Below are 14,687 nucleotides of genomic sequence, written 5' to 3'. Positions count from 1 at the left end.
AGAATGCATGATTCAAGATATTCTGCAACCTAATCCAGTGAATGTTGTGAATTTTGGTTTGACAAATAAGCTATTGTTACATTTTACTGTTAAAATAGGTCTCCAGAATGTTCTGAATTGTATTTTGTTCAATAGAGACATTCTTCCATACATCTTTACATGTGCACTAATATTCTAGGCTCATTTATTTGGGGCTAATTCACCACCTGTTCACACAAAATCTGAAAACACATTAGCTTGATCGGTAACACTAAACATAATACCCAATGCTGGCAGCCATGTATTAATCTAACAGTAAATGTCAAGTACAAAAAACTTTGCAGTTGTAACCTACAGCTCAATTATGCCTATGCAATAGCCAATGTGCAACATTTCACACACTCTGTATCAAAGCCATATCAAATATCTTGGTTGAAGAATAGTTGCTATTGAGGTCAAAATTGAGAGTTCAGAAATAAAAAGGATACCTACAGAAAGCTGAACCTCCCCTCTTCAACTGTGACAACAGGATAGATGTGTTTTCCCTAGCAATTGGATTTTAAAAATCGGAACACTTTTTTTCTCCAGGAGCATTTTGTTCAATGGGAAAGGAGTGGCTCACTCATCATAGCCGTAGTCCCCAGCAAAACATACACAGCCACAGCGCAGGAATCATGTGGATAATGTACTTCACCGTTTGACCAAATCATGGTTAAATCTTGAGTGAGGTGAAAAACTAATGTGACCAGCAAAAAAATAAACAGGCACCCTAGTGCCTAATTAAAAATTGGTGTCACACTGCCAAGTCAAACGTTCAAACGCAAGAGTTTGTCACAGTTTCGAACCCTGGTAGAGTACAGTAACATAGATTAGAGTAGAGTCGAGTAGCATAGATTAGAGCCGAGACGAGTAGAGGGAGTAAAAACTAGTCTCACGTGACAGAGTTGGAGAGTTGCAGGGCTTCTCTTTCATGTCTCGCTGCCTGCTGACTAGCCTCCTGCAGTCCCTCTATGGCCTCCTGGGCTCTCTGGTCTCTCCTCTTCAGCTCTTTGAAGGCTAACACCTTCTCTTTCTCCAGGTCCTTCTCCAAGCGGCCCACCTGGAGGAACGCACACACCACACAGTATGTGAATTGAACCCTCTCAACTCACCTCCAAACCGTGATAATAAAATGGTCTGCTAAACTGTACTGTAAATTTGAACAAATACTTACTTTTTACCCACTATACCAGGGTTCCCCAACTGGCGGTGGTTTTATTTGGCCCCCAAGTTTTCTGAGCATTTTAAAAAATCATTGTTGGACATAAAATACTGTAAAAACACCAGGAAATCAGCTCCATCAGCTCTGATTTTAAGTTTGGAAATCTGTTCCCAAGTATTCCCATGCATAATAGAGACACGTGATCATATACAAATGTAAGCAACATTTGAAATAATTATGTTTTAGTCAAATATTATATCTGTTTGGGCTTCTTGTGGTCAAATTGTTGTCTACAAATTATGTTCCGGCCCCCTGACCATCTGCTCAAGAAACAAAATCGGCCTGCACTATAGTCAGCCCCTGCAAGCCGAAAGTAATCAGTTTGAACACAACAATCTGTCTAAACAATTAGGCTTTTCAAAACACTCATGAACAGCATGAGCAGCAAGCATGCACAGTCAGTTATAAACAGATATGAGCTCTATTTTATTAACTCTGCTGGGCCCTTAGAGGAAGTTCAGGCTGGCCCACAAAAGCTGGCTTTGCACATAAAAAGAACTGTACCAGTTAAAGCAATGTAGAATGTTTCAAAATAGGGACATTTGTATTGCATCTCAAACATTAGATATGACAACTGCAGCTCACGTGCTCTAGTAGTCGATTTATTCATTCACCGAGTTCAATTAAAACTGTAATGTTGTATGTACTGCTGTGTTGTGTTTAATGTTCAATCTCTAATGCTGGTTTGCTCATTATGTTGTATGTAACTTACAGGCTGTGGAAATAATGTTCCTCTCTGAGGACAGTAAAGTATCTATCTGTCTACCTGCTCCAGTAACAGCGCCTGTCTGTCCTCTAGCTCCGCCACACGGGAGGTGCTCTCCTGCAGCATGGTCTGCTGTCTCTGGACGGTGTGCTGCAGCTGCAAGTTCTGCTCACTGGAGCTCTGACACACCAGAGAGCTACCCCTCATCTCCGCCTGCAGAGCCTCCACCTGGGGACAGAGTACACTGGAACTGCCTGTTTGAACTTCACTAGTCTTCATCCATACACTTCACAAGTTGGAAATGTATTTAATTTTTGTTTCACATCCTAGAATTTTTTGAGTCTCATATCCTTCACATTGTTCCCAAATTCCTCAGTGCCAGTCTGCTCTCCTGCCCACTCCTTATGGAATGGTCATGCCACACATTGTCATGTTCAGCTTGAGAAGAAGTGACAAGGAGTTGGCAACAGAGCAAAAACAGATCTGGGACCAGACTACAACATCCCACCCACAGATATCACACAATGTGTCTGGAATGTTGTAAGTGTTTCACAGGAAATAAAAGCAAGGTGAAGGTCTTCATGTTCTACTTCTTTAGTGTTTGTCTCCAGCTCTCTCTCGTAGCGTCCCTTCACTCCCTTTATCTGTAGCATACAGTCGCTCAACTCATCCTGGCATGTTGTCAGGGCTGTCTCCAAAAACCTCACCTGCAACAGGACCAATACAGGAAAAAGTCTGATTTAGTTGATAACTAAATTGCCATAGCATGTGTTTTCATAAGGACTGACCTTGGTAGTATACTCTGTTGCCTGCACTCTGAGAGCTCTCAAGGCCTCCTGGTCTTGATTGGCTCTCGTCTCTGTATCCTAGGAAGTGACAGGATTATAGCACTAGTCAGATTAATATTGAGATGACCAGCTGTGTCGTTCTGTCAAACTCAATGACTTGGGTGTGACTTATAAATCTGTGAAGATCTACAGTGTATTCGGAAAGTATTCAGACCCCTTGACTTTTTACATTTTGTTACGTTACAGCCTTATTCTAAAATTGACAAAATTGTTTTTTCTTCCTCATCAATCCACACACAATACCCCATAATGACAAGGCAACAACAGGTTTTTAGAAATATTTGCAAATGTATTAAAAATAAACTGAAACATTTACATAAGTATTCAGACCCTTTATTCAGTACTTTGTTGAAGCATATTTGGCAGCAATTACAGCCTTGAGTCTTTTTGGGTATGATGCTTCAAGCTTGGTACTGTATTTGGGGAGTTTCTCCCATTCTTCTCTGCAGATCCTCTCAAGCTCTGTCAGATTGGATGGGGAGCGTCACTGCCCAGCTATTTTCAGGTCTCTCCAGAGATGTTCGATGGGGTTCACGTCCGGGCTCTGCCTGGGCCACTCAAGGATATTCTGAGACTTGACCCGAAGCCACTCCTGCGTTGTCTTGGCTGTGTGCTTAGGGTCGTTGTCCTGTTGGAAAGTGAACCTTCGCACCAGTCTGAGGTCCTGAGCGCTCTGTAGCAGGTTTTCATCAAGGATCTCTCTGTACTTTGCTCAGTTCATCTTTCCTTCGATCCTGACTAGTCTCCCAGTCCATGTAGCTGAAAAACATCTCCACAGCATGATGCTGCCACCACGCTTCACCGTAGGGATGGTGCCAGGTTTCCTCCAGACTTGACGCTTGGCATTGGCCAAATAGTTCATTCTTGGTTTCATCAGACCAGAGAATCTTGTTTCTCATGGTCCGAGAGTCCTTTAGGTGCCTTTTGGCAAACTCCATGAGGGCTGTCATGTGCCTTTTACTGACGAGTGGCTTCCGTCTGGCCACACTACCATAAAGGCCTGATTGGTGGAGTGCTGCAGAGATGGAAGAAACTTCCAGAAGTGCATCTCCACAGAGGAACTCTGGAACCCTGTCAGAGTGACCATTGAGTTCTTGGTCACCTCCCTGACCAAGGCCCTTCTCCCCCGATTGCTCAGTTTGGCAAGGCAATCAGCTTGAGGAAGTCTAGGTGGTTCCAAACTTCTTCCATTTAAGAATGATGAGGCCACTGTTCTTGGGGACCTTCAATGCTGCAGAAATGTTTTGGTACCCTTCCCCAGATCTGTGCCTTGACACAATCCTGTCTCGGAGCTCTACGGACAATTCCTTCAACCTCATGGCTTGGTTTTTGCTCTGTCAACTGTGTGACCATATATTAGTCAGGTGTGCCTTTCCAAATCATGTCCAATCAATTGAATTTACCACAGATGGACTCTAATCAAGTTGTAGAAACATGTCAAGGATGATCAATGGAAACAGGACACACCTGAGCTCAATTTCAAGTCTCATAGCAAAGGGTCTGAACACTTATGTAAAAAACCTGCTTTAGCTTTGTCATTACGTGGTATTGTGTTTAGATTGATAAGGAAAAAAAATATTTAATCCGTTTTAGAATAAGGCTGTAACGTAAAAAAATGTGGAAAAAGTCTAGGGGTCTGAATACTTTCCGAAGGCACTCTAGGTAAAGGTAATGTGAGGTGTGTATGGGGCAGACATACATGCGTGAGCTGGCTGAGGGAGGTCTGAAGTCTCTCTGCTCTGTGCTGGGCCACCTGTCTCTCATGCTGGGCTGAAGACAAGTCTTTCTCCAGCTCTGCTTTCTGAGAGTGCAACTGTACAGGACAGGCAGACATAAAATCACATGAAACAGGCAGGAAACACAAGTATCTTTGCAGGTGCCCAAACATCTACTGTACTGTAAGGTAAAGCTGAAATTCAGAATAAGGTGAAACAGTGCCACTTCACCCCCAGCGCATGTTATTGTTTTGTCAATGAAACAATAACATGGCAAAATATTTTCACAGTACATACTCTGCAGTTCTATCACAAGTACGATGGGCAATGATGTGCGAAGGGTAACCGTGGTCATTGTTTGCAGTAACATCACAAACGGACGTGGCAGTTTTACCTAGTATACGGATTCCAGCTTTCATGTATAACTATTCTAAGACTGAAAGTATGTAAAGTTCATGGAATTGCTTATTGTAACCTTGGGTGACTTTTATGAACAGTCAAGTGTGAATAAAGGAATACAATACATGTATCCTCTCACCATTTTGATTTGATCCTGTAGCTCCTTACGTTGCTCTGAGCCAACTCTCTGAGTCTCCTCCAACTCCTGTTGGAAATCCCTCTTCTTCAAGTCCAGAGTGGTTTTAAAGTGCTGGATACTGCTGCTCTTCTCCTACGTTTCAAACCAGAGACTTCATCAACTAACTAATTAGCCAACTTAAATATAACAGCCTGTGTGTGTGAAAGGATGTGTATGTGAGTTAAGAGAGAGAACTGTCTAAATCCACAAGGATGCCTCCCTGCCTTTTGATTGAGACAGACCCAACATGTGTAAGTGAAAGCACGTGTGTGTGTAGTGACAACAGTCTGTTTAGTGTAGCCTACTTCAGCATTTGATAGATTAGTGACAACACAATTTCTTTTCAGTGTGTGTGTTGAGCACATCATCATTACCAGCAGGTTCTGCTCCAACTCAGTGGTCTTCTCTACAGCCTGTGAAAGTCCTGCATCTTTCTTCTCTAACTGTTGCACTGTAGTTGCCAGGCAGACGTTCTTCCTCCTTAACTGCAATACAACACATTCACCTCTAGGGACAGACATCTCTCATACTGTATACAACAAGTGTTATCTTTAGTTTCAGGCACTGGTTTAAGGCCTTATTGCTTTGATTCTGTGGGTGAGACCCTCACTTGTTCTGGTATGTGACATTAGGTAACTCAGATTCCTTTGAGATACTGCCTTCCTTGATTTGAGACCACTCATAGCGAAAATGGTGGTACAGTACAATATTCCTTGTGTCCATCTTTACCTCTCTCTCCAGCTGGTTAATTTGTACTGTCCTCTCCTGCAGCTCTGTGTGTAGTTTCTGAAGCTGGAGGTCTCTCTGGTTCATGTTGTTCTGTAGGGTAGTCATCTCCTCCTGTGCCTTACTTAGTCTCTCCTGCAGGCCCAGGACGAGAGCCGCCTGTAATACGTGAAATATATGTGAAAAGCTGTTATACAGTTATACGTGAAAGCTGGAATCTGTACTTGGGGAAACTGCCACGTCCGTTTGCAATACAACATTCACCACCAGGGGACAGACATCAGTCACACATACAGTACACCAGGGGTTCTCAAACTTGTTGGGACCCCCTCATAATCAGATCACAACTCTAGTGAGATAAAACATAGCAATCAAGGAGTTTTACTAGGACTTCAGCAGTGCATAGACGGACAAACCACGTTTCGAGCCTTGGGTAGGAACATTTTAAAGGCCCCCCAATTGGCATCAGATAGAAAATGTGGCAGTTCTCAAACTAATTTCCTACAATTCTACACATTTTATCATGTGGCAGATGTTTTGTTGCAGCTTTAAAGCTATTCAAATTTCACGAGAAAATTGCAGTTTTAAAGCTTGAATTACAAGTGCATTTATATATTTTTTAATTTACTTTTTGGGGGAATACAAGAAGTATTGAGTTGAAAAAATATATCAATTGGTGGAGAACTGTTGCAACCAATATCCCTGTGAGCCTCCCAGGCACATGTTGCCCAGGGTTAAAAACATAAAATTGTAAATGAATAATATTACATTGTATTACACCCTCTAAACTTATTCCGCCGATCCCTTGGCCAAAATGTGTATAATCTGCTGTTATATATATATATATATGTATGTGTATATATATATATATATATATATATATATATATACACACACATTTTAAAGAGAATAATACATATACAGTAGCAGTCAAAAGTTAGGACACACCTACTCATCCGTCTAATCTTTATTTGTACTATTTTCTACATTGTAGAATAATTGTGAAGACATCAAAACTATGAGATAACACATATGGAATCACGTAGTAACCAAAAAAAGTGTAAAACAAATTTGACAAAGTATCCACCCTTTGCCTTGATGATCAATGATCAATTTTATGTTATTTTAATGGACCAACCTTTTTTGCTTTTATTTCAAGTGACCCCAAACTTTTGAATAGTAGTGTGGATACAGTTGAAGTCGAAGTTTACATACACTTAGGTTGGAGTCATTAAAACTCATTTTTCAACCACTCCACATATTTCTTGTTGACAAACTATAGTTTTAGAAAGTCTGTTAGGTCATCTACTTTGCATGACAAGTCATTTCTCTAACAATTGTTTACACAGATTATTTCACGTATAATTCACTGTATCACAATTCTAGTGGGTCAGAAGTTTACATACACTAAGTTGATTGTGCCTTTAAACAGCTTGGAAAAATCCAGAAAATGATGTCATGGCTTTAGCAGCTTCTGATAGGCTAATTGACATAATTTGAGTCAATTGGAGGTGTACCTGTGGATGTACACTGCTCAACAAAATAAAGGGAACACTAAAATAACACATCCTAGATCTGAATGAATGAAATATTCTTATTAAATAGTTTTTATTTACATAGTTGAATGTGCTGACAACAAAAATCACACAAAATGCCTTCCTCTTGCAGGAACTGCTGACACACTCCAGCCACATGAGGTCTAGCATTGTCTTGCATTAGGAGGAACCCAGGGCCAACCGCACCAGCATATAGTCTCACAAGGGGTCTGAGGATCTCATCTCGGTACCTAATGGCAGTCAGTCTACCTCTGGCGAGCACATGGCCCCCCCAAAGAAATGACACCCCACACCATGACTGACCCACCGCCAAACCGGTCATGCTGGAGGATGTTGCAGGTAGCAGAACGTTCTCCACGGCGTCTCCAGACTGTCACGTCTGTCACATGTGAACGTGCTTTCATCTGTAATGAGCACAGGGCGCCAGTGGCGAATTTGCCAATCTTGGTGTTCTCTGGCAAATGCCAAACGTCCTGCACGGTGTTCGGCTGTAGGCACAAACCCCACCTGTGGACGTCAGGCCCTCATACCACCCTCATGGAGTCTGTTTCTGACCGTTTGAGCAGACACATGCACATTTGTGGCCTGCTGGAGGTCATTTTGCAGGGCTCTGGCAGTGCTCCTCCTGCTCCTCCTTGCACAAATCCGGAGGTAGCGGTCCTGCTGCTGGGTTGTTGCCCTCCTACAGCCTCCTCTACGTCTCCTGATGTACTGGCCTGTCTCCTGGTAGCGCCTCCATGCTCTGGACACTACGCTGACAGACACAGCAAACCTTCTTGCCATAGCTCGCATTGATGTTCCATCCTGGATGAGCTGCACTACCTGAGCCACTTGTGTTGGTTGTAGACTCTGTCTCATGCTACCACTAGAGTGAAAGCACCGCCAGCATTCAAAAGTGACCAAAACAGCCAGGAAGCATAGGAACTGAGAAGTGGTCTGTGGTCACCACCTGCAGAACCACTCCTTTATTGGGGGTGTCTTGCTAATTGCCTATAATTTCCACCTGTTGTCTATTCCATTTGCACAACAGCACGTGAAATTTATTGTCAATCAGTGTTGCATCCTAAGTGGACAGTTTGATTTCACAGAAGTGTGATTGACTTGGAGTTATATTGTGTTGTTTAAGTGTTCCCTTTATTTTTTTTGAGCAGTGTATTTCAAGGCCGACCTTCAAACTTAAAAAATAATTGTAGAACTCAAGTCTAGTTCATCCTGGGGAGCAATTTCCAAACGCCTGAAGGTACCACATTCATCTGTACAAACAATAGTACGCAAGTATAAACACCATGGGACCACGCAGCCATCATACCGCTCAGGAAGGAGACACGTTATGTCTCCTAGAGGTGAACGTACTTTGGTGCGAAAAGACCAAATCAATCCCAGAACAACAGCAAAGGACCTTGTGAAGATGCTGGAGGAAACGGGTACAAAATTATCTATATCCACGGTAAAACGTGTCCTATATCAACAACCTGAAAAGCCACTCAGCAAGGAAGAAGCCACTTCTCCAAAACCGCCATAAAAAAAAAAGCCAGACTACAGTTTGCAACTGCACATGTGGACAAAGATCATACTTTTTGGAGAAATGTCCTCTGGTCTGATGAAACTAAAATAGAACGGTTTGGCCATAATGACCATCGTTATGTTTGGAGGAAAAAGGGGGAGGCTTGCAAGCCAAAGAACACCATCCCAACCATGAAGCACGGGGGTGGCAGCATCATGTTGTGGGGGTGTTTTGCTGCAGGAGGGACTGGTGCACTTCACAAAATAGATGGCATCATGAGGTAGGGAAATTGTGGATATGTTGAAGCAACATCAAGACATCTGTCAGGAAGTTGAAGCTTGGTCGCAAATGGTTCTTCCAAATGGACAATGACCCCAAGCATACATCAAAAGTTGTGGCAAAATGGCTTAAGGACAACAAAGTCAAGGTATTGGAGTGGCCATCACAAAGCCCTGACCTCAATCCTATAGGATATTTGTGGGCAGAACTGAAAAAAAACATCTGCGAGCAAGGAGGCCTACAAACCTGACTTAGTTACACCAGCTCTGTCAGGCGGAATGGGCCAGAATTCACCCAACTTCTTGTGGGAAGCTTGTGGAAGGCTATCTGAAATGTTTGACCAAAGTTAAACTATTTAAAGGCAATGCTACCAAATACTAATTGAGTGTATGTGAACTTCTGACCCACTGGGAATGTGATGAAAGAAATAAAAGCTGAAATAAATCATTCTGACATTTCACATTCTTAAAATAAAGTGGTGATCCTAACTGACCTAAGACAGTGAAAATTGACTAGGATAAAATGTCAGGAATTGTGAAAAACTGAGTTTAAATGTATTTTTGCTGAGGTGTATGTAACCTCCCGACTTGAAATGTGTATGTATTTATCTGGCCGCAGATCTCAAAATTTATGACACTGGTATTTGACACGGTGTAACTCAGATTCCTTTGAGATACAGCCTTCTTCCTTGATTTGAGACCACTCATAATAAAAATGGTGGTACAGTACACTATTCATGTGTCCATCCTTACCTCTCTCTCCAGCTGGTTAATTTGTACTGTCCTCTCCTGCAGCTCTTTGTGCAGTTTCTGTAGCTGGAGGTCTCTCTGGTTCATGTTGTTCTGTAGGGCAGTCAGCTCCACCTGGGCCTGCCTTAGTCTCTCCTGCAGGTCCAGGGCTAGAGCTGCCTGCCTGACTCTCTCCTGCTCCACAGCATGCAACACAGGCAGCAGCTGCTGGTACTGCTCCCCTGACACACCGTAGACACAAAAAACAAAACTGACCATTTTTTGGGAGGATACAAACATACTTTGCATTTTTCATGTGTATCCACAATGTTACAGCATGCAAGGAAGAGAGAGATTGTTAGAGTTTACCTACTCTACTGTATACATGGCCTAAAGATGGGAGATTAGATATGTGCTATACATTGAGTGTACAAAACATTAGGAAGACCTTCCTAATATTGAGTTGCACCCCTTTCTGCCTTCAGAACAGCCTCAATTCGTCAGGGCATGGGCACTACACAATGTCGAAAGCTGACACATGTTGACTCCAATGCTTCCCACAGTTGTGTCAAGTTGGCTGGATGTCCTTTGGGTGGTGGACCATTCTTGATACACACAGGAAACTTGAGTATAAAAAACCCAGCAGCATTGCAGTTCTTGACACAAACTGGTGCACCTGGCACCTACTACAATACCCTGTTCAAAAGACACTTGCCCATTCACACTCTAAATGGAAAACATACACAATTCATGTCTCAAGGCTTTAAAATCCTTCTTTAACCTGTCTCCTCACCTTCATCTACACTGATTGAAGTGCTCTAACAAGTGACATCAATAAGGGATCATAGCTTTCACCTGGATTCACCCGTGTCATGGAAAGAGCATGATAGTGTTTTGTACACTCAGTGTATACAGACTACAATATAATGTTTAGTATTGAAGAGTAAGCTAGGGAAATCACCTGGCTTGAGTTTGGGGACATCACAGAATGGAGCTGGCAGACAAGGCTTAGCACAGAGTGATCCCCCTCCACTCTATAACAAATATTTAGATCACTTTTACATAACAGTATAGTACATTTTGTCCACCATCATTGTCTGGAACAGAGTTGAGGGTATGCTGAGTTAGCAATAAGCAGGGTGCACTATGGTTTTATGGGGCATATACAGCATACAGAATATAGCATGTATAGACAATACACAGAGGGTATAGTTTGAGAGTGTAGTAGGGAGTATGCTCACCTCTCTAAGATGCAGGAGGCTGAGGATGGCCTCTAGGCTGGCCTGTTCAGCCTGGCTCTGCTGTGCTTCTCTCTGACAGTGCTCCAGTCTCTGCTCCTGGCTGGTAGTGAGGTGGCGTAGGTCCCTACACTCCTTCCGCAACACCTCTATGTCCTTCTCAACTATCTCCCTGTCACTCAGTCTTCTCTTCAGCTCCACAGCCCGGACAGAGGCCTCTTCCAGACGAGAACGCAACGTGGCGCTCTCTACACTCATCGCCTTGGCTCTGACCGACTCTTCCTTCAACTGGCTGGTCAGAGAGATTCCCAACTACTATTACGATAGGTATGTCCATCACAGTGGTGTTAGTATTTTACTAACTACAACCAATCTCCACATGTCATGGTTTTAAGCAAAATTGTCCTTTTTACACAGTCCTCCTCATCACAGATGATTTAAGTGAAGTGTAACCACATAGATGAATTAATTTGAGATGAAAACACATTTTCAGAGGTTGATTCAGAAATTCATAAGTAAGCTATGACGAGCAGACACTTTAGTACCAACCCGATCAGCTGGTTCATTTCGGTCTTGTCCTGCTCTAGCTGAAGACACCTCCTCTCCCACACCACTCTCTCTTTATCACACTGGATAAGAGCCTCCTTCAGTCTGGCCTCGTTGTCCAACACCTATGGACCTCAACACAGCATCCCGTTGCTATACAAGCAAAGACTTCAATGTCTAAACCTAAGCAGCGCATTTCACCATGTACTGACAAGCATTTATTCTGAACAAACAGGCTTAAAATACATCTACATTTTTGCAATTTAGATAGCTTGACTCGCCATTTGTCTTATTCCATACCTTCTTCAGTTTCTCAGACATATTTCCCTTGTAACTCCGGAGAGCCAATGTCTGCCTCTCTGCAGTAACAAGAGCTTCCTTTCTCTGTTGCTCAACTCTTTGGGATGAAAGGAAAATACAGCTGAAGTCAGAAGTTTACATGAACAAGTTTTAAATGACTCCAACCTAAGTGTATCAACCACTCCACAAATTTCTTCTACAGATTTGGCAAGTCAGTTAGGACATATACTTTGTGCATGACAAGTAATTCTTCCAACAATTGTTTACAGACAGATTATTTCAAAGTATCACAATTCCAGTGGGTCAGAAGTTTACATACAGGTTGTTTAAAGGCACAGTCAACTTAGTGTAAAAATCCCAAAAAATTACATCATGGCTTTAGAAGTTTCTGATAGGCTAATTGACATCATTTGAGTCAATTGGAGGTGTAGCTGTGGATGTACTTCAAGGCCTACCTTTGCTTGACATCATGAGAAAATCAAAAGAAATCAGCCAAGACCTCAGAAAAACAATTGCAGACCTTCACAAGTCTGGTTTATCCGTGGGAGCAATTTCCAAACACCTGAAGGTATCACATTCATCTGTACAAACAATAGTACGCAAATATAAACACCATGGAACCAAGCAGCCGTCATACCGCTCAGGAAGGAGACACGTTCTGTCTCCTAGAGATGAATGTACTTTCGTGATAAAAGTGCAAATCAATCCCAGGAAACGGGTACAAAAGTATCTATATCCACAGTAAAAATGAGTACTATATCGACATAACCTGAAAGGCCGCTCAGCAAGGAAGAAGCCACTGCTCCAAAACCGCCATAAAAAAGCCAGACTACCGTTTGCAACTGCACATGGGGACAAATATTGTACTTTTTGGAGAAATGTCCTCTGGTCTGATGAAACAAAAATAGAACAGTTTGGCCATAATGACCATCGTTATGTTTGGAGGAAAAAGGGGGAGGCTTGCAAGCCGAAGAACACCATCCAACCGTGAAGCACAGGAGTGGCAGCATCATGTTGTGGAGGTGCTTTGCTGCAGGAGGGACTGGTGCACTTCACAAAATAGATGGCATCATGAGGGAGAAATTATGTGGATAGATTGAAGCAACATCTCAAGACATCAATCAGGAAGTTGAAGCTTGGTCCAAAATGGACGATGACCCCAAGCAAACTTCCAAAGTTGTGGCAAAATGGCTTAACATCTGGCAGATCTTAACAACAAAGTAAATGTATTGGAGTGGCCATCACAAAGCCCTGACCTCCATCCTATAGAAAATGTGTGGGCAGAACTGAAAAAGTGTGTGCGAGCAAGGAGGCCTACAAACCTGACTTAGTTACACCAGCTCTGTCAGGAGGAATGGGCCAAAAGTCACCCAACTTCTTGTGGGAAGCTTGTGGAAGTCTACCCGAAACGTTCGACCCAAGTTAAACAATTTAAAGGCAATGCTACCAAATACTAATTGAGTGTATGTAAACTTCTGACCCACTGAGAATGTGATGAAAGAAATAAAAGCTGAAATAAATCATTCTCTCTACTATTAGTCTGACATTTCACATTCTTAAAATAAAGTGGTGATCCTAGCTGACCTAAAACAGGGCATTTTTAATAGGATTAAATGTCAGGAATTGTGAAAAATTGAGTTTAAATTTATTTGGCTAAGGTGTATGTAAACTTCCGACTTCAACTGTATATCTTAGTTAACAAACAAGCACTAGTACAAGGAAGTGACATCAGGTGATGTGTATTACATACAGTGTACAAAACATTAAGAACACCTGTCCTTTCCATGACAGACTGGCCCGGTGAAAGCTATGATCGCTTACTTATGTCACCTGTTAAATTCACTTCAATCAGTGTAGATGAAGGGGAGGAGAAGGGTTAAAGAAGGATTTTTAAGCCTTTAGACAGGGATTGTGTACGTGTGCCATTTAGAGGGTGAATGGACAAGACAAAAGATTTAAGTGCCTTTGAACGGAGTATGGTAGTAGCTGCCAGGCGCACCAGTGTGTGTCAAGAACTGCATCGCTGCTGGGTTTTTCACACTCAACAGTTTCCTTTGTGTATCAAGAATGGTACACCACCTGAAGGACATCCAGCCAACTTGACAACTGTGGGAAGCATTGGAGTCAACATGGGCCAGCATCCCTGTGGAACGTTTGACACCTTGTAGAGTCCATGCCCTGACTAACGGAGGCTGTTCTGAAGGCAAAAGGGGGGGGTGTTCTAAATATTTTGAGAACTCCATGTATATAGTAAGTGGGGATTGTTAAAGAAAATATAATCACTGCTTACCTTATCCCCTGATTAGTCCTGTTTTCTAACTCAGCCCTAGCAGCCTTCAGCTCCTCTTGTAGCTGGTCCACTAGTCTGCTCTTAATAACCAATGTCTCTTCAGTCTCCTCCAGCCTCTTTTCTGTATCTCTACAATGAACATGGCAACACATCCAGCACAACTGCATTCACAAAGGTGTGTATGTGTATTCTCCTACCAACCTGAGTGCATTCCCTTGGGCCTCAACCTCAGCCTTCATACCCTCAATCTCCTCCTTCATATGACACACACTAGAAGTCTTAGACCCTACGGTGGAACCCAGAACCCGGACCTGTCAACATTGTAGGTGAACAAATTTGTATTAGTTCAAGCTGAGCATCTGTGGAACCAAACCCACATTAGTAACAATTATTTGGGCCCTCTGTAAAGGCCTGCATGAATAGCGTTATAATCA

At 42.6% G+C, this 14,687-nt stretch overlaps 1 protein-coding gene across 9 annotated transcripts in view; it reads right to left on the bottom strand.

Moving 5' to 3' along the window:
• The window catches only part of LOC112251185 (coiled-coil domain-containing protein 18-like), a 43,079-nt gene that overhangs the window by 26,039 nt on the left and 2,353 nt on the right, over positions 1–14,687 (bottom strand). For 7 of the 9 annotated variants that reach the window (XM_042322274.1, XM_042322279.1, XM_042322272.1 and 4 more), the window contains 15 exons: positions 14,455–14,564; positions 14,254–14,382; positions 11,964–12,060; positions 11,667–11,788; positions 11,121–11,409; positions 10,841–10,913; positions 9,904–10,121; positions 5,816–5,971; positions 5,461–5,571; positions 5,048–5,179; positions 4,494–4,607; positions 2,735–2,812; positions 2,537–2,653; positions 2,007–2,174; positions 915–1,078 (listed from right to left, as the gene is read on the bottom strand). In XM_042322274.1, coding sequence (XP_042178208.1) covers positions 915–1,078; positions 2,007–2,174; positions 2,537–2,653; positions 2,735–2,812; positions 4,494–4,607; positions 5,048–5,179; positions 5,461–5,571; positions 5,816–5,971; positions 9,904–10,121; positions 10,841–10,913; positions 11,121–11,409; positions 11,667–11,788; positions 11,964–12,060; positions 14,254–14,382; positions 14,455–14,564 — 2,078 coding nt within the window. The remainder of the gene's footprint in view (positions 1–914; positions 1,079–2,006; positions 2,175–2,536; positions 2,654–2,734; positions 2,813–4,493; positions 4,608–5,047; positions 5,180–5,460; positions 5,572–5,815; positions 5,972–9,903; positions 10,122–10,840; positions 10,914–11,120; positions 11,410–11,666; positions 11,789–11,963; positions 12,061–14,253; positions 14,383–14,454; positions 14,565–14,687) is intronic. The other 2 variants (XM_042322278.1, XM_024422004.2) reach the window with 2 other exon arrangements.

This window comes from Oncorhynchus tshawytscha, linkage group LG05, assembly GCF_018296145.1.
Source record: "Oncorhynchus tshawytscha isolate Ot180627B linkage group LG05, Otsh_v2.0, whole genome shotgun sequence".
Taxonomy (NCBI): Eukaryota; Metazoa; Chordata; class Actinopteri; order Salmoniformes; family Salmonidae; genus Oncorhynchus; species Oncorhynchus tshawytscha.
Note: the sequence above shows the minus strand (reverse complement) of the source record. Positions and strands in the feature narration are given on the sequence as shown.